At 33.6% G+C, this 26496-nt stretch overlaps 1 protein-coding gene across 3 annotated transcripts in view; it reads right to left on the bottom strand.

Moving 5' to 3' along the window:
• The window catches only part of PCDH15 (protocadherin related 15), a 761207-nt gene that overhangs the window by 320228 nt on the left and 414483 nt on the right, over positions 1 to 26496 (bottom strand). For all 3 annotated transcript variants that reach the window (XM_057505880.1, XM_057505879.1, XM_036928766.2), the window contains 2 exons: positions 23651 to 23785; positions 21786 to 21935 (listed from right to left, as the gene is read on the bottom strand). In XM_057505880.1, the coding sequence (XP_057361863.1) occupies positions 21786 to 21935; positions 23651 to 23785 (285 nt within the window). The remainder of the gene's footprint in view (positions 1 to 21785; positions 21936 to 23650; positions 23786 to 26496) is intronic.

Raw genomic sequence — 26496 nt, forward strand, 5'->3', positions numbered from 1 at the left:
GGAATGGATAAAGCTCTCAGGGAAGCTGAATGTGATGAGCCAGAGAAAGAAAAATGTTGATGGTGCCGAGACAAACAGAAACTAGATGATGAAGGGTTTTATGGGCTGCCATAAAGAGTTTGAGAACACTGAGTGAAACAACTAAATGATGAAAGGATTTACTTATATTTGATATATAGTTTATAGTATATAGTTTAATATATAGTTTCTGCCTGTTTGGTCTTTTTATTTTTTGTTTCAGGGCAGGAGAAGCTGGGGAGAGTACATGATTTTAGATAAGAAGGTTACAAGAGGATGACAGTGATTAATGGCTCTTATTTATAATAAAAATTACAACACAATTGTGTTGGTTTCCAAAAAATGGACTGAAACATCTCACACCTGATTTATGTAGCAAAACACATTTGAAGAAATAAAGGTTTTGATCAACAGCATAAATACCAATCACACAATAAAGAATGAAACCATTGCTAAAGTACACAGGCTACATCTATACCATATAGCCTTCTGCTGTTACAGGAAGGGATTTTCTAAATGTAGAGACATAAATTTGGCACTTTTATTGATAAGAAGTATTCTGTTCTGGAAACCTTATCATCTAAGTATTTATTTCAATTTAATGCTTTTTATTACTGAGGGAGATATTTCTTTGTATTCCAACTTTCAATGAATTTCACCCAGAAAGCATAAAGGGTGAGTGATGGTGCTGTGGTGAGGATTCCCTTAAGAAATATTCATTGAGGAGACACTCTGCTTTCCCAGAATCTCAAATAGTGTCTGAGGCTTGGCTTAATTTAATTTTCAGCTAAGGTAGAAAACAGATTACATTGTGTTTCTAGACATTCACTTCTGTTTCATAGAATGTCATGTTGATTCCTTTCATTTTGTATTTTGTATTTAATAAGGTAAATGTGATCTGTTTCTTTTTTGGTCTATTTGTGAAAAGCCTGTAAGAGTGTAAGAAACATAGTTCTTGAAGACTTCTATAATTGGTTACAGAATTACTTTTACATTAAAAAATTGTGATATTCCAATTTCCTTCAGATAGTATTTTCTTTGATTATTTTAATTCAGTGGAGTAAGGTTTCAGTACACTAACACATCTATTGTCTCATACTTCTTATTAGACACAGGGATTGATGTCTAATATGAAATTTAGGGTCTTATAAAATGAATATATATGCACAATAGTGATGGAATCCATATGAAATTTTCCTTTTATAAAATTAAACTATTATCCATGACTTGTAATTGATTTATGGAAGTATTTGTTTAAACTATTTCAGTTTAAAAAAAAAAGCATTTCCTTCCTGTTAATTCAGTGTCTTTATTTAATTCATTTTCTTCCCTCCACAGCATCATATCCCTATTTTCAAAATTCTGTCCTTTCCTTTATACTATATATCTTGTCCCATCACTACCACATGACTGAATTGCTCTATTAAAATGGAAAATAGGGGTAGCTAGGAAACAGGACTTCTGCCTTTGGCAGTATCAGGAGATCAGATGATTATTTTTCTAAAAAGCAAAAATCTAAGCAAAATTGTCCAAAACACAAGTTAGGACTCTAAAAATGTACTTAAGTGGACAAATTGAGAGGAATTATTCATAAAGTTTTGCAACTTTAGCTAAGAGAAGTGGGAGTCACTGACCCTATTGTTTGGGTGTTACTCTCCTCTCACCTCCACTCTCAAACCCCAAATATGGTTGGCTTATAAGAGTAGGAGGACCATGAAAAGGATCAGATTTCCTTTAAGCGAGGACAGGATGAATTTGGCTAGAGTTACTAAAAGAAGCAAGCACATTGGGACTTGAATGAGGAATGATCTCAGTTCTGTCAATACAAGTTGTGTCCCAGTTGGGGTAACCTGTGAACAAGCCTGAAATTTAACAGAAAGAACCAGAAAGTGAGAGTGTATAGAAGGGCTGGATAAGTTTCTGCACATCTCTGAAACTATTCACATGTATAGAGTAGACATGAAAAGACCTAGGGGAATATGAATGCTGAAAGGATGTCCTGAGAAGTGCCTGAAATTTTAGTGCTGTCCCAACCCTAATTCAGATCAACTGGCAAAGCATGGAAGACTTATAGGCTTGTGCAAACCACTGGCTGACATTAAGTTATCCAGAAAGAGGAATAATTCATAAAAAACAACTAAAAATAAGAAATAAGAATCAAAGTAAAAAGTGTGCAGAGACATTAGGGACTGCATACTTAAGGGAAACAGATTCAGCAGATGAAATCCACATATGTTATTTAAAAAAGGAATCAAGGTCAGGTCAACATTAATATCCAGAGGTACTATAATATACAGTTAAAACAAACATAATAATTTTAAAAAAGCCAAAAACAAAATCTAGAGATTGTTAAATACAAAGTTATTCTGACACTTGTTAAAATGGTAAGAAAGACATTCAAAACCTTTGTGATAGGTGTCAAGACTGTCACAACAGGGGAGAGAGATAGGGCTCAACTCAACTCCAAGTACAGGTAAGACAGATGAAAATTATAATAGCAAGTAGTGTGAAGAGGTCAGTGGATGAAAGGTTTTTAAGGGAAGACATCAAGGGTAGAGGGATTCTTGTTAAACGGTCATAAAAGGATTTTTGCTGAAGGCAAGCCACAGTGATCAGATATCAAGGTGGGGTGATGAAGATTTTCATCAGATATTAAAGATTGAGGATTCCCTATAAAATGACTTGGCAGGATTGTTGCTAAAACTAGTGTAATCAGGACAAAGACAAGGACCAAGGAAGAAGACTAAAAATAGGCCTCATAGGAGCCTATAAAGTTTGTGCCAAGAGTTCAATGAAAAGAGAGTTTCTTGGCAAAGAGAGTTTATATATAAACTTGGCATATAAAAGACATATCACAGTCAAATTGCTGAAAGACAAATAGAATATCTTAAAAGTAACAAGAACAAAAAATCATTTCATAAAAGGAAACAATGTATCACTCATGGCTTATTTCTTATTATAAACAATAGAGCCTACAAGACATAGGCATGACATATTCAAAGTGCTGGGTTAAAAAACAATAACTACCTGTCAATCAAGTAGAGTATATCCAGCAAAACTATCCTCCAAATTCAAGAAAATAAACACAATCAATTTCTTTATGTAATATATCATATTATAAATAAATAAAGCCACATGATAATCTGAATAAATACAGAAAAAGTAATTGATAAAACTCAACACCCACTTATGAAATAAACAAAATCTTACAACTAGCATTATACTTAGTGATGAAGGCAAAATGCTTTCCCCTAAGATCAAGAATAAGAAAACGATGCTCTCACTACTTCTATTCAACATTGTACTGGATGTTCTAATTAGTGCCATTAAAACACATAAAGGAATAGCATCAACAAAAAGACACTAGATTAGAAAAGAAGTAAAATGATCTTTATTGAAGAAGACAGGATCATCTATGCAGAAAATACAAAGTAATTTGTAAGAAACTATGGGAACCAACAAATGATTAATCAGGTAAAATAAAATCTATTGTAGTTTTATATATTAAAAATGAAAAATCCAAGCATAAAGTTATTTCTATTCACAGTAGCATCAAAAATGATAAAATAACTAGGAAAAAATCTAACAAAATAAGTGTAAAACCCATATACCAAAATCTACAACATCACTGAGAGAAATTTAGAAGCATGTGGAAAGATTATTCCATAAATTAAAAGAAGCTTCTTCACTTTCACATATTTCTTTAATGCCTGACTTAATGGAAGACTGCTTAATTCTCATGTCTTTTTGCATTCAGTCTGTTTTGATCTGCTCTTTTATTTGGTGTTCATAAAGAAAATCGGGCCTTCTGCGGATATGTATTTAGAAAATTGTGCGTATTCTTCCTTGATATTATACTGAAATTTGACCAGTAGTAGGGTTTTTTGACTTGATAAGTCTTAAGGGTTTTTTGCAAAAGGAAACTGAAACCATATCAATGAACTTTTGATACTGTTAAAATCCATTGGTACATCTAGCATTTGAGTAGATTCCTTAATTTATACATGATTTTGTAGCATCATAAACTTGTCCCTTGCAAAATATTAGTAGATTGAATCCAGCAGACCTTCCAGAGGTTGTTACATTTAACTGTGTATCAGAATCATTACATTCATTAATATCACCAGTGTTATCATCAGAAAGGTCTTTAAGAGTTGGGAAGCTGTCAAGCTCCTGATGGTAGATAGAAAGTTTCCAAAATTCTAATTTCACCTGAAAATGAATCTGAAAAAAAATTCATCTGAAAGATGAAATTTTATTATTGAAAAAGAATGTTCTTGGTTCTCTTCCTTGAAGCAAAAGTCTGCCTTTCTTTGTTTTCAAGAAAATGTCTGCCAAATGCTAAAGTCTGAAATCCATAGTTTGTTGATCATTCTTCCAAATAAAAGTATTGTTCCATTAAAACAACTAGCTCAGCTTGCAACTTAATTGTAGAAGTTCTTTTGCTTAGAGAATTTGATCAGAAGTGCTTTGTGCATACTTCCTATTTTGTCACAAAGAATAGTAAAATGATATATATGAAAGGGTTGAGATTTAATAAAATCTGTAATGATTATTGCTTCATCAACAGAAAGAAGAAAGGAAGGAAGGGGAAAGAGGAAGGAGATGATGAAGGAGGAGGAGAAGGAAAGAATAGAAGGAAGGAAAAGGAAGGAAGGAAGGAAGGAAGGAAGGAAGGAAGGAAGGAAGGAAGGAAGGAAGGAAGGAAGGAAGGAAGGAAGGAAGGAAGGAAGGAAGGAAGGAAGGAAGGAAGGAAGAAACTCATTTTCAGGGGATACTTTTGATGAGGTTTGGACAGATTAAGAATCAACACAATGTTGCCTCATGAAAACAAATGGTTCATGCACTGCAGTGATACCTAGAAGCTTGTGCCAGTGATGATTTATACTGAGGTCTGGTGCATGGTTATGATGCCAGAGCAGATGAAACTCAGAACTGCCTGAAAAACTGTCTCTAACACTTACTTTGGTAATGGAAAATGTATATAAAATGTGAAAAAAACCTGTTTTTGTTGGGGATGTTGAGAAAATATCATGGAAATATTAATTGAAGTGTGTTATGCTGAACATTTAAACTCTCTGCTTCAGTTCTCTTATATGATAAGGGATTTTAAATTCCTTATTCAGTTAAATGAAAATGAAACTTGAATAGATAGTGATCTCTTGGACAGATCACTGTCTTTGGGAAGGCAGCTTAAAACTCACAGACTAGGTAATAACCATGGAGACAGATTTCCCAGAAGAATTTGGTTTACATTTGGAAAACTTACATATGCAGTTGAATGTCTGTCAACACTTACAAAAAGGTATAGGTAACACAGGATGAAGGAAAGAAAGAATCTTTCAAATGTTAAAGGAATATCAGACAACTTAGGAAAAGGAACAATATGTTGCTAAGGTATTTTGCAGAGGGAATTCTAACTCCTTACCTGATAAAAGATATTCTGGTGTTTACCAGTGCTTCATTAAATCTACTTTTATGCACTAGATATTATAAAAGTTGCTATAACAAAAGTATTAGAAAAATGTCTCAAAAATATGTAGCAAAGGGATAGTACATCCTGAGTTTGCAGATGATTTAGAAGACATTAGATATAATATCTAGAGGTCACAAGCCTTCCACTATGCTATTGATATAAAAGCTATGCTGCTGTCTGTCTTGTACTCTTGCTTAAAGTCAAATAAACTAGGTGTAGGGGAGCTCTATTAGGTCTCAAGGTTGGCAGTCAGCCTGAACCTAAGTACATTCCTGAAGGTCAAGCAACTTAAGTAATGTATAATTTAATCACCTTCAGATTATGCTTTCTGTAGCTTTAATGTGAACCAGTGATGAATTCAAGCTAAAAAGCATACTAGGCTATCAGTTGCTCTTCTGTTTAGTGTATCCTAGAATAATCTAAAGGGTGACATTTGTAGAGAAGGTAGATGGCAAATGTATCTTTAAGGCATATAATTTCAGGAGGATGTATCAGTACCATTAACAGTGCCATCATCATTAATTTTTTATGGACCATTAAAAGGCATGTTCCTGGAGATGAATCTCTCACTTAGACATTCTTCTTCCTGAGAAAAAGCCAAACAATAAACCTTAGCAGGACTTTTTTTATTTTTTTATTTACAATTAAAAAAATATTTTGTAATATTGCTTGAGAATTAGGAGGGCTTGTTTCTTTTCTGTGGCCACTTAATGAGCATTCTGCATAGGTTCATTGAATCTCATTACTCATACTCTGAGACTGGAAACTGGAAACCTAAATGCTTTAATGCTATTGCTTTCTCTCATGCTCAACTTCTATGCTCCTTACCTCAAATAAAGATTTCCTCAAAGTTGGCTTCCATCAGTTCCCATACCTCAGGCTTAAACCTATCAGTTTAAGGATCCAGCCTTAAAAACTTCTTCAAGAAATCTTACAGTGTCTAAAATGCCAAATCTAAATTACTCCATTATGCAGGATATTCCTTCCTTAATTGATATATAACTGACACATTTATTTAGACTTTACTTTGTGCCAGACACTGGGTTCTGAAAAACAAAGAGTGCAGAGGATACAGACAGAATAATTTCTGTCAGACAGCTTGTGGTCTAGAGGAAGAGACAGGGAAGAAAAGTATCTTTAATAGGAGTGCTATGAGAGAAAGACAAAAAGACACCACAAAGTACAGTAAAGATGTAAGACAAAGGGGATGAAAGATAAGTTAACACACATTTGACTTCATAAAAGGAGAGCAAATCTCTTACCATTCCATTCCTTCCCTCTCCAATAGCAGTCAAACTGGGACCCTCAATGCCTCATGAAATTACCACGTCTTTGGCTGTACCATTACATCGCCAATAATGTTATATACTCTTTACCACCTGAGTACTAAATGTCCTAGTAAGTTCATGAAATTCTGATCAGCAAGAAAGACTTCCCAACTATTCAAGACTTAACAGTCCATCCTCCCCACTCATTTTCCGATGAACACTTACAATATACTTAGCCTTCTATCTAATTTAGCAATTCAGTAATTGTGATATTTTCTGATTATTTCACTGGGAATAAGGATTATACAAGACATCAAACTCTTTAGGGATTCAAACTGTGTCTTATTCATTCTACATATTTTTCAGACTATCTAGCTTAGTACCAAGCATATAAAATCTATATCCAATAAATTGTAATTTGTCCAAGAAAATACATATATATGTGTTTATAATACATATGTATTAGAGTTTACCCAGCAGTGTTTTCTGTTTTCTTTGCCAAAGTTTACTGGGCTTATAAGAAATTTCTACTGCTCTATTTGGAGTGTTGGGTTTTTTTTTCCTCCTAAGTTTTCCTGCCTTTTCAATATCTCAATATCCAAGCAGTTTTATTTTATTCAGATAACTCTGCTTTGAAAATAAAACAGAATTTACTATAAGAGGGAGTTGAAAGGGAGAGATTCTTTTTTAAAACAACAGCTAAAAAATATTTTGGTGACATGCACTAAAGAAAAAAAGTATAAATATATTGTTGAGTTTTGTTTCTTTTAGGGTATTATCAAATTTAAAGTCAATTATCTAGTAAACTAGCAGTATCTAGGACAGTCTAATGAGAAATAATAGTGTCTAAACTAAAAATGCACAACATATATGTTATTAAAAACAATCACATACAATTAAACAAAAACTTCATAAAAATGCAAGCATCTAGGCATTAATTATTGAAATAGGACTAGCTTTCACTATAGCCCAAAAAACATGCAGATGAATATAAAAGTAAATTAACTTAATTGCATTTACAAATACTTTGTTTTGAAAAGCTGTTTCTAAATATATCAGGAAGGGGGATAATGACTTAAAAATATAAAAACCAAATGTGACAATAATTTCTTTTAACTTATACAAATTCAAAATGCTGATGTTTGTGATTACTACATTGACATTATTAGTATTTTCCCTAAATTTACTGAGTGGGAAAGATCAATCTAAACAGAACTCTTAAGATCTCAAGAGTTATTTAGATGTTAACAATTTCATAGCATTTAATTTGATGATATAAGTCATATTTATCATGTATGATAAAACTAAAATGCAATATGCCTTTCTTCCCTATTACAATAGTAGTAGCTTAAGGTCAGAAATTCAATGTTAGTTCTTTTAATCCCTAAGATGTGTCACAGTGCCGAACATTTTAGAAACTTGACACAATAAATGATTCTCAAATAAGTGTGTTAATCTTTCAACTTTGTCTCTTAAAGCATATGCGATTAATTTTTCATCACGTTTTCAGTCTCTGTTTAGCCTCTCGAGAGATTTTATTGGAAATATCTTGGATAATCAAGTTAGGCAGTGTTATGTTCTAGGGATACTAATATATATATATATAATTATATATATATGTATATATATATATATATATATATATACAGTGTAGTTTATTTTTTTAATGCAAAACCTTGAAATACAGGTAATTTTCCAACACACATACATAAATTACACAATTTTTTAATCTGTATCTATTAGTTCCTTTATCCATTTGTTTGTTTAAAAAAAGTTCGTAAAGTGTTTACTATGTACCAGGTGCTGTCAAGAGGTAGAGAATACAATAGTAGTGAAAAAAGAAGGAAAGTAAAGAGAAACTGATAAATACTACCGTCCATTTGCACCTGCAAACTAATAGAAACAATTAAAATTATAATTAGAAATTCTGAAATGTGCTGTGAAGGAGAAATCAAGAATGCTCTGGGTAACAATGGGAGCATAATTTAGCAAAGGAGTCATGGAACGCTTCTTTTAAGAAGTGGCATTTAAGTTGAGATCTTAATGAATAAAATAATATGAACAGGAGTTATCTACTCAAAGTGGGAGCATTAAAAGAGCAAGAGAAAGGTGAGTGGTAAGCAATGAAATTGGAGAGTAATCAGGAGACTGGTCATGCAGGACACTACCAAGACTTTATTCTTAGAGCAATGAAAAATCATTGACAGGACCAAATATAGGAATCAAATGATTTATTCTATAACTGTGTGGTTGCTGGAAGGAGAAAAGGAAGAGTGGAGATGCAAATAAAGGTCAAGGAAGGATACAGCCATGGTCTAATGGAAAATTGATGGTGGTTCTTACCAGGATGGCAGCAGTGGGTAGGGCATAAAGTAGATGTGCTCAGTAAGTATGTGAGGAAAAATTGGTAGGACTTGGACAGAGATTGGGAGGTGAGAGCAAATAAGAATATGTCTAGAATACATCTCTGGTTTCCAGCTTGAGCAACTGAATTGAAGTATTGCTATTTTCATAGGTGGGAACATCATCGATATGAACATGATACAGAAGCTATAACAAAATTTTAAATTCAATTACAGTCTGCAACATAAGGAGTAACCTATATAAGTTCAGAATCATGATTTTGGTTATACGCTTTGATTCTAATGGAAATGATGTTAGGTAAGATATTGTATAGTCTTTAGTAAAATGAAATAGTTACAAATATCAAAAATAAATAAAATTACATACAAATTAAAAAATGTCTATATTTTTGTAAGGTTTTCTCATCAAATTTTTATCTGGTATCTGCTGAAATACTAAAACCTACTAAGACTTGAAGTAAACATAACCCTCAAACTTTAATTATGATAATCATAAACATAACACAAAAACACACATACCACAAATAATATCACTATTTGACCTAAAATAAATTGTCAAAGGCATTAAAATACTACATAAGTTTACCCTAATATTTTCTTTTGTATCATTAATATACACTTACATAAACAACATTGTAGTTGCTATACTTCCTTCCCTTTGCCCCTCACCCCATATTATGTGTGTGAATCTTAATGTCCCGTTTCCCCTTATCCCTCCTTTCCCACCCATCCTCCCCAGTCCCTTTCCCTTTGGTAACTGTTAGTCCATTCCTGGGTTCTGTGAGTCTGCTGCTGCTTTGTTCCTTCAGTTTTTGCTTTGTTCTTAAACTCCACAGATGAGTGAAATCATTTGATACTTGTCTTTCTCTGCCTGGCTTATTTCACTGAACATAATACCCTCTAGCTCCATCTGTGTTGTTGCAAATGGTAGGATTTGTTTCCTTCTTATGGCTGAATAATATTCCACTGTGTATATGTACCACATTTTGTTTATCCATTCATCTACTGATGGACACTTAGGTTGCTTCCATTTCTTGGCTATTGTAAATAGTGCTGCGATAAACATAGGGGTGCATATGTCTTTTTCAAACTGGGCTGTGGCATTCTTAGGGTAAATTTCTAGAAGTGGAATTCCTGGGAAAAATGGTATTTCTATTTTTAGTTTTTTGAGGAACCTCCATACTGCTTTCCACAATGGTTGAACTAATTTACATTCCTAACAACAGTGTAGGAAGGTTCCCCGTTCTCCACATCCATGCCAACATTTGTTGTTGTTTGTCTTTTGGATGTTGGTCATTATAATTGGTGTGAGGTGATATCTTATTATAGTTTTAATTTGCATTTCTCTGATGATTAGTGATGAGCAAAATCTTTTCATGTGCCTGTTGGCCATCTGAATTTCTTCTTTGGAGAAATGTCTGTTCAGATCCTGTGCCCATTTTTTAATTGGGTTATTTGCTTTTCGTTTGTTGAGGTGCATGAGGTCTTTGTATATTTTGGATGTCAACCCTTTATCGGATATGTCATTTATGAATATATTCTCCCATACTATAGGATGCCCTTTTGTTCTAATGATGGTGTCCTTTGCTGTACAGAAGATTTTTAGTTTGATATAGTCCCACTTGTTCATTTTTGCTTTTGTTTCTGTTGCCCATGGAGATATGTTCATGAAGAAGTTGCTCATGTTTATATTCAAGAGAGTTTTGCCTATATTTTTTTTGTGTTTTATGGTTTCATGGCTTACATTCAGGTCTTTGATCCATTTTGAGTTTACTTTTGTGTATGGAGTTAGATAGTAATTCAGTCTCATTCTCTTCCATGTAACTGCCCAGTTTTGCCAACACCAGCTGTTGAAGAGGCTGTTATTTCTCCATTGTATATCCATGGCTCCTTTTTTTAATATTAATTGACCATATATGCTTGGGTTAATATCTGGACTCTGTATTATGTTCCACTGGTCTGTGGGTTTGTTCTTGTGCCAGTACCAAATTGTCTTGATTACTGTGGCTTTGTAGTAGAGCTTGAAATTGGGAAGTGAGATTTCCCCTGCTTTATTCTTCCTTCTCAGGATTGCTTTGGGTATTCAGGGTCTTTTGTGGTTCCATATGAATTTTAGAACTATTTGTTCCAGTTCATTGCAGAATGCTGTTGGTATTTTGTTAGGGATTGCACTGAATCTCTAGATTGCTTTAGGCAAGATGGCCATTTCAACAATATTAATTCTTCCTACCCAAGAGTATGGAATGAATTTCCATTTATTAGTATCCCCTTTAATTTATCTTAGGAGTGTCTTGTGGTTTTCAGGGTATAGGTCTTTCACTTCCTTGGTTAGGTTTATTCCTAGGCATTTTATTCTTTTTAATGCAATTGTGAATGGAATTGTTTTCCTGATTTCTCTTTCTGCTAGTTAATTGTTAGTGTATAGGACTGCAGCAGATTTCTCTGTATTAATTTTCTATCCTGCAACTTTGCTGAATTCCGATACTAGTTCTGGTAGTTTTGGAGTTGATTCTTTAAGTTTTTTTATGTACAATATCATGTCATCTGCAAACAGTGACAGTTTGACTCCTTCCTTGCCAATCTGGATGCCTTTTATTTCTTTGTGTTGTCTGATTGCTGTGGCTAGGGCCTCCAGTACTATATTGAATAAAAGTGGGGAGAGTGGGCATTCTGGTCTTTTCCCGAACTTAGAGGAAAAGCTTTCAACTTGTCACTGTTAAGTATGATGTTGGCTGTGGGTTTGTCATACATGGCCATTATCATGTTGAGGTACTTGCCCTCTGTACTCGTTTTGTTGAGAGATTTTATCACGAATGGAAGTTGAACTTTGTCGAATGCTTTTTCAGAATCTATGGAAATGATTATGTGGATTTTGTCCTTTTTGTTGATGTGGTGGATGATATTGATGGGCTTTCGAATGTTGTATCATCCCTGCATCCCTGGGATGAACCCCACTGGATCATGGTGTTTGATACTCTTGATGTATTTTTGAATTCAGTTTGCTAATATTTTGTTGAGTATTTTTGCATCTATGTTCATCAGGGATATTGGTCTGTAGTTTTATTATTTTGTGGCGTGTTTGCCTGGTTTTGGTATTAGAGTGATGCTGGCTTCATTGAATGAGTTTGGGAGCATACCTTCCTCTTCTAGTTTTGGGGAAACTTTAAGGAGAATAAGTATTATGTCTTCTCTAAATGTCTGATAAAATACAGCAGTGAATCCATCTTGTCCTGAATTTTTGCTCTTACGTAGTTTTTTGATTACCAATTCAATTTCATTGCTGGTAATCAGACTGTTTAGATTTTCTTTATCTTCCTGGGTCAGTCTTGGAAGGTTGTATTTTTGTAGAAAATTGTCTATTTCTTCTAAGTTATCCAGTTTGTTAGCATATAGATTTTCATAGTATTCTCTAATAATTCTTTGTATTTCTGCAGTGTCTGTCATGATTTTTCTTTTCTCATTTCTGATTCTGTTTATGTGTGTAGATTCTCTTTTTTTCTTAATAAGTCTGGTTAGGGATTTATCTATTTTGTTTATTTTCTCAAAGAACCAGCTCTTGGTTTCATTAATTTTTTCTATTGTTTTGTTCTTCTCAATTTTATTTATTTCTTCTCTGATTTTTATTATGTCCCTTCTGCTGACTTTGAACTTTATTTGTCCTTCTTTTCCCAGTTTCAATAACTGTGAATTTAGACTATGCAATTGGGATTGTTCTTCCTTCTTTAAATAGGCCTGGATTGTAATATACTTCCCTCTTAGAACTGCCTTCGCTGCATCCCACAGAGGTTGAGGCATTGTGCTGTTGATCTCATTTGTCTTTATATATTGCTTGATCTGTTTTAATTTGATCATTGATCCATTGATTATTTAGGAACATGTTTTTAAGCCTCCATGTGTTTGTGAGCCCTTTTATTTTCTTTCTATGATTTATTTCTAGTTTTATACCCTTGTGATCTGAGAACTTGATTAGTACAATTTCAATCTTTTTAATTTACTGAGGCTCTTTTTGTTGCCTAGTATGTGGTCTATTCTGGAAAATGTTCTGTGTGCACTTGAGAAGAATGTGAGTCCTGCTGCTTTTGGATGGAGAGTTCTGTAGATGTCTGTGAGGTCCATCTGTTCTAATGTGTTGTTCAATGTCTCTGTCTCCTTATTTTTTGTTGGGTTGAACTGTCCTGTAGAGTAAGTGGAGTGTTGTAGTCTCCTAGAATGAATGCATTACATTTTATTTTCCCCTTTTAATCCTGTATTTGTTTCACATATTGTAGGTGCTCCTGTGTTGGGTGCATAGATATTTATAATGGTTATATCCTCTTGTTGGATTGACCCCTTTATCGTTCTGTAATCTCCTTATTTGTGTCTTGTTACTTTCTTTGTTTTGAAGTCTATTTTGTCTGATACAAGTACTGCAACACCTGCTTTTTTCATTAGTTGCATGAAATATCTTTTTCCATCCCTTCACTTTTAGTCTGTGCATGTCTTTGGGTTTGAAGTGAGTCTCTTGTACACAGCATATAGTTGGGTCTTGCTTTTTTTTATCCATTCGGTGAGTCGATGTCTTTTGATTGGTGCATTCAGACCATTTACATTTAGGGTGATTATTGATAGGTATGTACTTATTGCCATTGCAGGCTTTAGATTTGTGGTTACCAAAGGTTCAAGGGTAACGTCCTTACTATCTAACAGTCTAACTTAACTCACTTAGTATGATATTACAAACACAATCTAGAGGTTCTTTTTTTTTTTCCTCCTTTCCTTTCTCCTCCATTCTTTATATATAAGCTATCATATTCTATACTCTTTGGCCATCCTTTTTTATTACCTCTGGTGACAGCTATTAAACCTTAGGAACACTTCCATCTATAACAGTCCCTCCAAAATACACTGGTTTGTGGGAGAGATGGTTTTTGGGAGCTAAATTCTCTAAGCTTTTGCTTATATGGAAATTGTTTAATCCCTCCTTCAAATTTGATGATAATCTTGTCATATAAAGTATTCTTGGTTCTAGTCCCTTCTGCTTCATTGCACTAAATATATCATGCAACTCCCTTCTGGCCTATCAGGTTTCTGTTGAGAAGTCTGATGATAGCCTGATGGATTTTCCTATGTATGTGGTCTTATTTTTCTCTTTGGCTGCTTTTAATAGTCTGTCCTTATCCTTGATTTTTGCTATTTTAATTATTATATATCTTGGTGCTGTCCTCCTTGGGTCCTTGTGTTGGGTGATCTGTGCACCTCTGTGGCCTGAGAGACTATCTCCTTCCCCAGATTGGGGAAGTTTTCAGCAATTACTTCCTCAAAGATACTTTTTATCTTTTTTTCTCTCTCTTCTTTTTCTGGTACCCCTATAATACTAATATTGTTCCATTTGGATTGGTAGCACAGTTCTCTAAGTATTCTTTCATTCTTAGAGATCCTTTTTTCTCTTTGTGCCTCAGCTTCTTCATATTCATTCCTCTTCCCTATTCTCTATTTCATTTTCATCTCCTCCACTGTATCTAATCTGCTTTTAATACCCTCCATTGTGTTCTTCAATGATTGGATCTCCATCCTAAATTCATTCCGGAGTTCTTAAATATTTTTCTGTACCTCCATGAATATGTTAATGATTTTTATTTTGAAATATCTTTCAGGAAGATTCATGAGTTTGATTTCATTTGCATCTTTCTCAGGTGTCTTCATAATTTTGCTTTGAACCAGGTTTCCTTGACTTTTCATGTTTGTCTGTGGTGCCCTCTAGTGTCCAGAAGCTCTACTCTCTGGAGTTGCTCAGCCCCTGGATCGATGTTGGGGGTCGCAGGGGAGCAGTGTTGGTGCTTGGGGGTAGGAAAGAGCTGTTTCCTGCTTCCCGGCTACCTTTCTCCACTGCCAGAACCAGTGGGCTGAACACACAGGTGTAAGCCTCTATGCTCTGTGTTTGTAGCTGCCATAGACAGGGCTTCCCTCTGGCTGGCCTGATGCCAGGGCAGAGGTTGCTGGTTTTAGAGCCTGAGTCATGTGCAGGCTATCCTGGAGGAAGACGCAGCAGTCTGTGTGTGTATCATGGTGGGGTCCTTAGAGCTGCTTAGCCAGCCAGGGGGATGGAGCACCTGAAGATCATTTAAGCTCCCAACCTGCTGGGCACAGTGCACCCAGACCGTTTTGTCTACCTCTCCTTTCTCCTGAGCAGTAAGCTCTGTGCAATCCTTGCCCCTTTAGCAGCCCTCTCGCTTTTAGGAAGTCTCTGAGATTGCCCACCTACATCAGCCAGATATGAATTCCTGTTTTCCACAAGCAGCTAGAATGTCCATTTCTCCAGGTATTCTGCCTGTCTTAGCTTTCCAACCACACTAAATCGCCTGTGCACCATGTAATGTAAGTTCATGCTCCCAGAGCAGATCTCCAGGGCTAGGTGTTCAGCAGTCCCAGGCCTCCACTCCCTCCCTGCTCTGTTTCTCTTCCTCCCACCAGTGAGGTGGGGTGGGAGAAGGCCTTGGATCCTGCTGGGTCACAGCTTTGTTATGTTACCCTGTTCGGTGAGGTCTGCTCTTTTCTCCAGGTGTATGCAGTCTGGTGCAGCCTTCTTTCCTGTTGCTCTTTCAAGATTAGTTCTGTTAAATTATACTTTCATATTATATGTAGTTTTAGGAGGAGGTCTCTGTCTTACCGCTCACGCTGCCATCTTTAGTCCCTCTCTCAAGTTTACCCTAATTTTATTTATGTTTCAAATTATGTCTGGAGCTAGTCTAACTCCAGATTCTATGGTCTTTAATAGGATTCAACATCAACTCTGTCACTTATAAACTACGTGAACTTGGACCAGTTATTTATCAGTGTGTTCACTCAAATGTTTTTTAAAACATAGGATGTGAATAAGAAATATTTTCAAAGTAATTTCTAGCTCTAATACTCAATGACCCATGGCACAGCATAACTAGGAGAAATAGAACAGAATATTTTCAATGTAAAGTATGTTTCCGTTTTAACAGAAGTAAAGGGATATCCTGGCTGAATCTATGAAGTTAGAAAGCATTTTGAGAAAGATATGGGGGATAACACTTTGTGTATGACAGAGAGACTTTTTAAGCCAAACAGAATGCATTTCTTGAATGAGACTTTTTCTAAATTGATTGAGAATGTATTAATTGATGGAATAAATTCAGTGGATATTTGGTGAAACCCCACTGTGTGTCATTGTGCTGGGCACTGGTGATTAGAGATCAGTAAGAGTTCCTGTCCTAAAGGAATGTATGGTTCAGTAGGGTAGGCAAGCATGTAAAAGCTAACCTTAATGCAAGGCACAGTAAAATGCAGATAAATATGTGGGAGTATGGTGGAAAGAACAATTAATTACTTGCTAGAAAATAAAGGCTTAATTTTACAACTAATGTTAGAACTGTACATTGAAGTATGGAGAAAGAAAGATATAATTTGGATTAAACCCTGAAGCCAGAGAGAGATGTCAATACACATAGAATGGGAAGGATATTCCATGCTAAAACTGAACAAAATAAAACAAAACAAAATTTTCTATATGCTCTGATAATCAATTACATGGAGAGATGTAGCAGGACTGAGAAAAACATCTTGACTGTAAATGTGGAGATTGGGCTCTTTCTTGGGTAAGTTTTCCAGGATGGTGATCTTCTTTGACTTTTGTTTCAGAATAATCATTTGAAGCAGGGTAACGAATATACAGAAATAGGGTTGTCAATCAGTTTACTTCAGTAGCCTAAATTATGGCAGTGCACAGGCATGGGAAAGGAAATGATAATAGACAGATACATTCTGAAACAGCAGGTTCAGGAAATGGACAATCATCTGGATATACTCAGGTGAAGGAGTGAAGGAGGGAGAAAAGAAATATGACTCTGACATGGCTAGACTGAGCCTGTGTAATCTCAGATTAACTGGGCCCTTCACAGTATAGCCTCCAAAGAGGACAGGATGTGTGTGGTTGAGTCTCTGTGTATGTGTGTGTGTGTTTCTGTATTAGAAAAAAAGATAATGGATTGGTTAATTTACCTCGGAATATGTCCAGTTTGAAGTACTTGTCAAAGTACTTCTCAAAAACCTACACTGCCATGTCCAACAGATGCCTGTAATGCCAGCCTGATGCTCAGGCCATCACAGGGCATTTTACTTTGGGAGACAACAGTTTACATAGGGGAGATGAATGAAAACTCATGTAAGATGAAATAGAGGACAACCTCATGTTAGTTTTTTGGAGAAAGTGAGAACTGACAAGGAGCCAGCACCAATGTCACCAGGAAGTAGAATGAGAACCAGGGATGTTTTCTATGAAAGGATAAACTGAGAATTTTATTTAGACTAAGGACTGAGAAAAGCTTTTATATTTGAGAATTAGTGATAGACTCATTAGATTTATGATTTTATGCTATTTTTGTGTTATGATGTGAGGGAAAGCCAGATTATATAACTATATATAAATAAAATTGGTGAATAACAATAAATTAATTAATTCTCTAAATTTTTCTATCAATCCAAGTGCCTGAATATATCAGTGTGATATCTGAGTGGGATAACAGAATGAGGTTTTGTTTGGTGTGTTTAGACCAGGGCATGGAAAGGTTTAAGAATGTTTATAGGCCAAAGGGAAAGAATCAGTAGAGAGGAAGATATTATTGTAGTGAAAGAAAATGGAAAGAAATGGAATAATTAGTGGACCACAGATTAAGGTGAGGGGAAGGGGTGGACTTTAAATAAGTGAAGAGGAACAAGAAGCATGACAGAAGAATTAGAGAATGTGAAAAATGGAAAGAGGTGAGGTGAGAATCAAAGGATTCAGCTCCAGATGGGATTCCATCTCAGAGAGCTATGTCTTTGTTACTTCTTTCTTTGGAATATTTCTACCAAGGGTTCCCATTTTAAGAAGTACAAAAATAGTTAAAGTTTAAGGCATTTTTTTGCACAGTGGGTGGCATATTAAAGCTGCTTGGTTTTATTAAATAAAATCTCTCCAAGTGACATTACTATGAGTAGCCAGGTCATTTAAATAAAAATATCTCCAGGTGGGGTCCAGGCATCAGTATTTTAAAAAATTCCTCAGGTAGAACTCTACCATTCTGTAAGGATTAAGAACCATTAATTTAGGACAATGATAAAAATTTAGCAATAGCATCTATGGAACATGGAATAGATAGTCACCTAGTAACATTAAAATCTACATCTTCAAAATACTAAAATTATTTATCAAAATTTATATATTTAATATAAAGCAACTGGTTTTTCAAGAAAACTAGCAATGTGTGAGAAATAAGACCTTAAGGCAACAGAGCTTGGTATCCATCATCATCAACCTGTAAGATCTCAGTGTAGACCTACCAAGGGGCTTTCATACGGCATAAAATCATTCTCATTCATACCAGTAACTTCCCCCTCAACACAAAATGTGCTAATAATCTGATTACACTTCATTTCCAGTTATGAAAGACACAGATGCCACTTTTTGGCAGTGCTCCTATAAGTATGGTTCATGCACCATATATATCAGAATCACTCTGTTCCTTTTTATATAATAATAAAGCATAAAAGATATAAATAAATTTAGAAGACCAATTTATAATTATATGAGCACTTTTAATAAGGACTTGGCTACTCATGTCTTTATGACCAACATACCCACTTCTTGTAAGCAAGGAAAGCTACCTTATAAGAAGATAGTAGACTCAGTTAACTACGTGCTTACATTAGGTAGAGACAGTCTCATGGCTGCACTGAAAATAACAGATTAAAAATTATATGATAATAGTACTTAAAGCCTATTATCCAAGCTTCTTTTTGCTGGAGAGTATACATTGTCTTCTTTGTTTCTAGTACTTTTACTCTTTTTGATATCAGATTACAAACCAAAAGTAAACTAATCAATCTGTTGGATTAATGGGAAAAGGCACGATTGATGAGGGGTTGGGCGGGTGAAGCTTAAGAACCTATTTTGTGACCCTTAAAAGTCAGAAGTGGATCACTGTCCTGAAACATTTTGTTTGTTTTAAATGTTTTCTCTCAATAGGAAATCTATTTCCCTTTATTTCTAGGCCCTTGGAGGATGTTTTATAACCACACAACTCTTTTACCACACACCAGGAATAACACTGAAAATACAAATTATAAGGCTTCCTTTTTGGCATTGAAATAATTTTTTTTAAATAAGAGGCAAAAAGACACAAACAACACTCTGTCTTCATAATCTGCATAGTTCAAAGAAATATATGAAATATGAATCTTTAAAGGCAAGACAAGATCTATTTTATAAAGAGATACATAAGGGAAATTAAATTTTGTAGCCTAGAAATACCAGAAATATGCTTTTGATCCCCTAAGGCAAACATTTTTTGAGATATGGTTCCACCACATAATTGCTATCATTTTCTTAGTTACACATTCCAGGTCCCTGCTGGCAGTTTTTCTGTATAAACTTATTTTCATTTCCAATTATATTATTATAGAGATGAGAATCAGGTCTAATTAAATAAGAACATGACAATAATTGACATTCCTTTATCTGTATAAACTATAATTTGGCGCCCTATGAAAGTGTACCTCAGTAAAGATAAATGTAGCTCTCTAGGCCCATGAGTTGACTAGAAATAAAGGCCAATACATTCATGCCTTCCCATTCATTCAAATCTACTTGTCTGCACATCTTCCTTTCCATTATCCTCAAATAAACATTTATTAAGCATCTATTACATGCGAAGCACTATGGATACAGATACTAAGAATACAGGAATAAACTAATTACGGTTCTGCCCTCAAGACATTTGTGTGGAAAGGTGGATTTCATCAATATGACAAGTGTCATAAACCAAGATATGAAAAAAAAAAAAGTAAGGTGACTGAAACTTTTTTCCCTGTCTAGCATATATACAGCAGAGGACAATTTGCACATGAGATATACTTTCAGGTCAACTTCCAGAACCAAGGTTATAAGGTCACACCTGCCTACAGAACTCAAGGAAGCCTCTCTTTATCCAATAAGTAAAATAGTGATAGCACTGAATTATTTCCAATTTATATTAATATTTATATTAATTTATAAATTAATATAAAATTTATATTAATAATTATATCATGAATTAGTAGTTCATCCTTTGAGGATATATTTACTGCATGGCTAATAGGTCTAGCATGTGCTGGCATTTGGCAAATATGACAGTGGCTGATTTCTTGGTGTTTTCAGTTTGGGGTGCAAGAAAGAAGAAAATAAGATAATTTCAGATGGTCACAGTGTTATAGACAAAGTTATAGACAAAGAATGTGAATGAAGGCATGTGTGTGTGCACACACTGCGAGGCTATTGACACTAAGCTGTTAGGGAAACTTTCTCTGAGGAGATGACTTTGGAGCTGGAACTTACAGGACGAAAATGAGTTAGCCATGTAAAATCTGGGGTAACAGGAGTGTTCTTGGTTAACTGAAAGTAGTGCAAAAGCCATGAGGCATATTCTTAACTATTTTTTCCTATATATCTCACACTGATGAGGAAACACTACTGTATCATTACCTTAGCTATAAACTACTGTGTTTCTACTGGTGGGTTGCAGGAGCAAGAACTATTAAGGAAGAATTACTAGGAACTACCTACTGAAAACTAACGAATCCTTCCTTAGAAGTAAAGGACTCTAAAGGAAAAGAGGAGGTGATTAAACTATACATAGAAGCTGTACATATATACGTCATATATGAAATTTAGTAATAACTAGGAACCATTCAAATACTCTAAAAAGCATATCAAATCATGACTTTACTGGCCTTAGAGGTAACCTGAAATTATTACCTGACTCTCAAATTTAGAGGAAAATATAGATCAGTGGTCTTTTCATGGCTGGGCAACTGAAACTATTCAGGTTTGTTTTTTAATATAGATTTGCTCATAGAGCTTCAGATCCAGGAAAGCTGAAGTGAATTTTGGTCATCTGTATTTCTAAACAGCTCCCTAAATAATTTTCATGTACAGCCAGTTTGAAAGTACTAGAGTCAACTATTTTTCAGATCTCTAAAAATCCTCAAAGAAGGATATTATTAATTATCTATGATTTATACTCAGAATACAAAAAAAAGGATTTTAAGATAACGTAAAACTTGTTTAAATGTAATAAGCATCATTAATTGTGAAAATAAAACAAGGAGAAAGACTCTGCCAGATTTCTTGTGTTTTCAAAGATAACATTTACTATTTAATCTTATTTTTTTCTGTTTTAATGGTTCCATTTTATGTCCAGGTAACTAATGCCTAATAATACTATCTGCAAATTGTTAATGCCGTCCTTTATATTTATAACCAAGGGAAATATAACCCACTTATACAATGGTTCAAAATTACTTCAAATTTTAAACTGCATGTCTAATACTTGAAAATTCAGCACATTACATATATTTAATACATTAATCAAATATATTAATTATGTTAATTAAAAAAATCAAGTATCAACAGGTCAAATAGTTATGCTTATATCTAATCACCAATTCTTCCTACTTTAAAGTACATATAGATATACTTTTATTTGAAAAGCAAACACAAATTTAAAGTTTTTAAAATTATGTTATCCAATAACTCTGAAATTCATTTTCATTTCTTAAGCAATTTCTTAACAGATCCATTGTATAATGCCCATGGAAATAACTGCTTTGAGTATGTCTTCATATTAAATGGGTAGTTACCTGTATGATACTGTCCCCAGGGCTCATGTCTGTATAAACATAGACATCATAGGATATTTCAGGGAAGGTTGGAGTGTTATCATTTGCATCCATCACCTGGATATTGACAATAACTGGTGCACTTTCTTGCACACCATCAAATGCTGTTATCTTGGGGATAGAAAAAATACATTTACTAGAGAAGCTGTGTAAACATAAGTAGTATAGAATTCACTATTATGATTTAAGAAGTTTCTTACATGCAATTTACAGTTTAAAAAGGGTGCTAAAATGTTTTATTGATTAAAGGAAGTAGAACAACTATAATAGTACATATAATCAAAGAATTCTAATGTGTTGAGAAACAGTTATGAAGGATTCTGTTTTATTTTTAATGTATCAAATTCCAAGCACATTTTAAATGAACAGTATATTGTTGAGGTGTTTAGACAGCTTTTTTAATACTCTGAACTATTTATCTAATTCTATACTGTATAGATATATTAACTTATTTATTAGTATTTATTATATACTATATATATACATATATATGTACATATATATGTATATATATAGTGTGCTATGTAAAATATCCTAGAGGCTTAAGGCAGGCCAGTAATATTGCTGATTCTTAAAAGCTAACTGCTATATAATCTTTAAAAAATGGTTAGGAAAGTATTCTCCACTTTTACATATTTTGTGTACAACACAACAGTTGCTTTCATAACTAACATGTTTATATCCAGGCAAGAAAGTAGGTGCCCTCAATATGTAATAATTTTTCTAGTAAATCATAAAATGGCAATTTTTAAAGGATTCATTGGCATTAGTTAATAGTGATATCTTAATTATAATAACATTTTGAGACAGTTTGGTAAACAAAGCTACACTACTATCTTTACTCAGAATAATTTCTGAAATCCACTCTGTATCTAAGTTGTAACTGTCACTTTAAGTTTTTTAGAAGTTCTGGGTCTGCTGTGTAACTTCAGAAAGAACTCCTGTGTAAGTCCCATAACCTATACTTTTCTATCAGCTCATTTTTATCTTATATCCAAATAAAATCCAGTTCAGGAAATTGGATAATAGAACTTACTTTTTATCTGTATTCTGCCCTCAACCCTACTGCACACACACACATACACACACCACACACACACCACACACACACACACACACACACACACATCGTAATACCTATTTACAATCAAAGCTTTAATAATTTTCCCTTGTTTTTTTCTTGATTAACCTATCCTACAATTCTTGACCTAACCTAACCATCTTAGTTCTATTGAAATTTTGAGACAGACAATTCTTTGTTGTGGGAGTCAGTCACATGTATTTTAACATGTTTAGCAGCATCCTTTGTGCCTACCCACCAGAGGCTGGTAGCACCCTCTCACAGTAGTGAATATCAAAAATGTCTCCAGACATTGTCAGCTGTTCCTGGGGGAAGGAGAGGGTGGGGGGGCAGGTCTCACCCCTAGTTGAGAACCACTGACCTAACCCTATGACAAAATCAAGAATGAAAAAAAAAAAAGCAGACACGAAAAAGTAAAATAAAATAAAGTTTAGGAAACAATACTTTATGGATTCTATATTGTAACATCAATTTAAGTCAATTGAGTGGATGGTGAAGAATAAAATTCCCATTTTGTTGTTTTCATTTCAAAAATAATTTTCCTTCTATGGGAAAGAATAATAACACAACTAAACAAACTTATGAACAGTAAAAGGAGAAATGCATGTAAAGAATTTTTTATTATTGATAATCTTCTATGCTATTCTTGAAAAAAGTGCATTTTCCTCTCAAATAATTGACCTTTTCAATTTAAGAAGACATTTCTTTCTATCACATAATATATATGTATATGAAATCTCTTTACCGAAAAGGTGTAAGTTTGCTGTTCTTCCCTGTCTACTGGTTGAAGTAAGGTGAGGAAGCGAGTGATACCAGTCTGTGTGATGGTGAAGACAGAGGTGTAATCATTCAGGAAAAGGTGAAGCTCTGGGTCTTTTGTCTTTGAAAAAAAAAAAATGCCATTAATTAAAATTGTGAATAAATAATGCAGCTATTAGTTCATTTTACCTGGAAATAGTACCTGGAAATTAGCTCATATTACCTGGAAATTAACTTTTCAAATAAAAATATACATCACTGTATTCATTTTTAAAGAGAGAATTAACTAGATATTTACTTATAATTGAGTTAAACTATCCTAAGACACTCATTTTATGGAAAGCAAAATATTGAAATATGTGCTAGTATAGTTTTTGAGAACTTCATTGGGCTAGAAAAATAAAAAGAAACACAAGAAAAGGAAAGTGGAACCCAGAATTGTAGCTGTAGGACTTTATAGTTACTTCATTTGTAGTGTTAAACTGCAAATATGCATGGTGCTATTCTGTCCTCAAGTTTAATATAAAGTAGAAATAAAATAGGTCATGTAAAATTCATTACTTATAAATAATGCTCATTCTTTCTTATTTTAATGCTGTAAAAATTCTCCAAAATAAAGTGTAATATTTAATTAAAATATTTCAAATGACTAGATTGGAAATATATAAATTAATTGTGTGTCTGAAAAAAGAGTCTGGAGGAAAATCATACATACATAAAGGAGGATGTGGTTATAAAAGGTTAAAACAGAGACAGTTAACTAAGCATTGGGAACCCTTCACAATCTTATTATCATTCCTGAAAGATAAGCATTAATATTAACATTTCAGAGAAAGACCAAAGACGTAAAGTAGGTAGGCTTGGATTGGTGTCTGCCTAGGCAGGAAGGTAGGTGGAGAAAATAAAAGAATATTGAGAGAGTAGATCACTAAGGAGGCTTTGGAAAAAAAAAAAAAAAAACCAACAGGGATGATACAGGGAGTTGGGGTGTTTTTCATAGATTATTCCAACTTTTAAAATAATGTGTATAGTTATGTCTAGGTGACCATGGTATAATATATGGTTGTGTCACAAACAATACTGTTCATTTTGCCAATTTGTGAAAGCCACAAACCATTGTCAAATGTTTCCCATTTGAAGATGATATGCACACAAAGAATTCATAAACAGACTCATGTGATAACCAGAAACATTAAGACCTTTTGATAATTGAACTGTCTCCACTTTAAGTCATTTTATAATAACTAACTGGAGACTAAAATAATATTTCTCTCTGAACTTCAGGTTATTTGTTGTATGTAAGAAATATAACAAAATACATGAAGCTATCATCATACAAAGCATATTATAGCTCATTTTAAAGTGTCCTGCACAGTTAATATCTGATTAAAATATAGTTTTTAAAGTTAATAAATACATAAAATAGTAACATTTAAAAATCTATATATAGTATACATAGATGATACTATTTAATATCTCGATATTTCTTCAAGTATAAAAAATTAGAAAGCAGATTTGGAAATGTTCCAACAATTGTCACTCAAAGTTTAATATCTTAAATTCATTTGTAAGGGTAATACTAGTTTCAGGTATGGTATATTGTGCCTATAAATGGTCTGATAATGCTGTCTTATTATTCTCACAGGGACAGATTTTATGTAGTTCTTGTATCTATAAATTTACTTAAAATAAGTATTCATTTTCTAGCTCAATATGTACACAGAGGACTTATTAATAAATGTTCTTTTCCCTTTGACATAAGATAATATTATTTTACTCTAAAGTATACATTCAGTATGTACTAAAAGCATAAAATATTACTTTATTGATTTGTATATTATTTTCTTGGAAGGTAAAATAAACTCTGATATTCACTCACAGCATAGAAAAAAATGAATGTAAAACAAACACATATAAATGCAAAAGCAAACAAACATGAGTGTGAAAAGAAAATGAATATAAAAATTTTGAAAGTTATAAAGAATAAATACTGCATTCAAACATGACAGACATTGGTTTTGAAACCAACTTTGGATTTCTAGTGGGAATCAAAATACACACACAAGAGTATGTGCATCCTCATATATATATATACACATATAACACAGAAATACAAATATATGTGCACATACATATGTATGCATAATTGTGCATATAAATTAAAAGTATTGTAGGAATATGCCAAAAATTTAATCTCATCTGCCAGTTTGAATTAGTTGACAGTAGTTACCTTAAGTACCTTGTTTAAAAGGGATTCCAAACTTGGAATCTTTCAGAAAATAGGCGGTGATGAATTACTAATGTGTGTCATGGGCTGGAACAATATTTAATAATTAAGTACCTTAAGTTGACATGCAATTTGGATTCTACACAATTTCCTTCTACTATACCAATAATAGATATAAGTAAATTTAATTTACATCTATATATACATAGATATATTTTAAATGGTTGTAGATGTCTTTATAAGCAATAATGAAATAATTGCTTATTTGTTTTAGTAGAAAAGAAACAGAACAAAGAAATGAGCCACAGCAATTAACAAAAAAACAAACACAAACTTAAGACCTGGTACCTACAGGAACTCCACCAGGTGGAACCTATATGCAAATTAAACAATAAAAATGTAAATATAAAAGATGACAAACATACATATGACATATAGTTGTACACAAGTAAACAATCAAAAAACATTTTCCAGTGCATTTAAAGTAGCAACTTTTTCAAACATGTATTTTTTCTTAGTATTCTCAAACATAATAATATACATATGATAGCATGAAATTATTTATAAAGTATATATGTGTATATTATATTTTCAGTGTACATTGT

This window comes from Manis pentadactyla, chromosome 8 (genome assembly GCF_030020395.1).
Source record: "Manis pentadactyla isolate mManPen7 chromosome 8, mManPen7.hap1, whole genome shotgun sequence".
NCBI lineage: Eukaryota > Metazoa > Chordata > Mammalia > Pholidota > Manidae > Manis > Manis pentadactyla.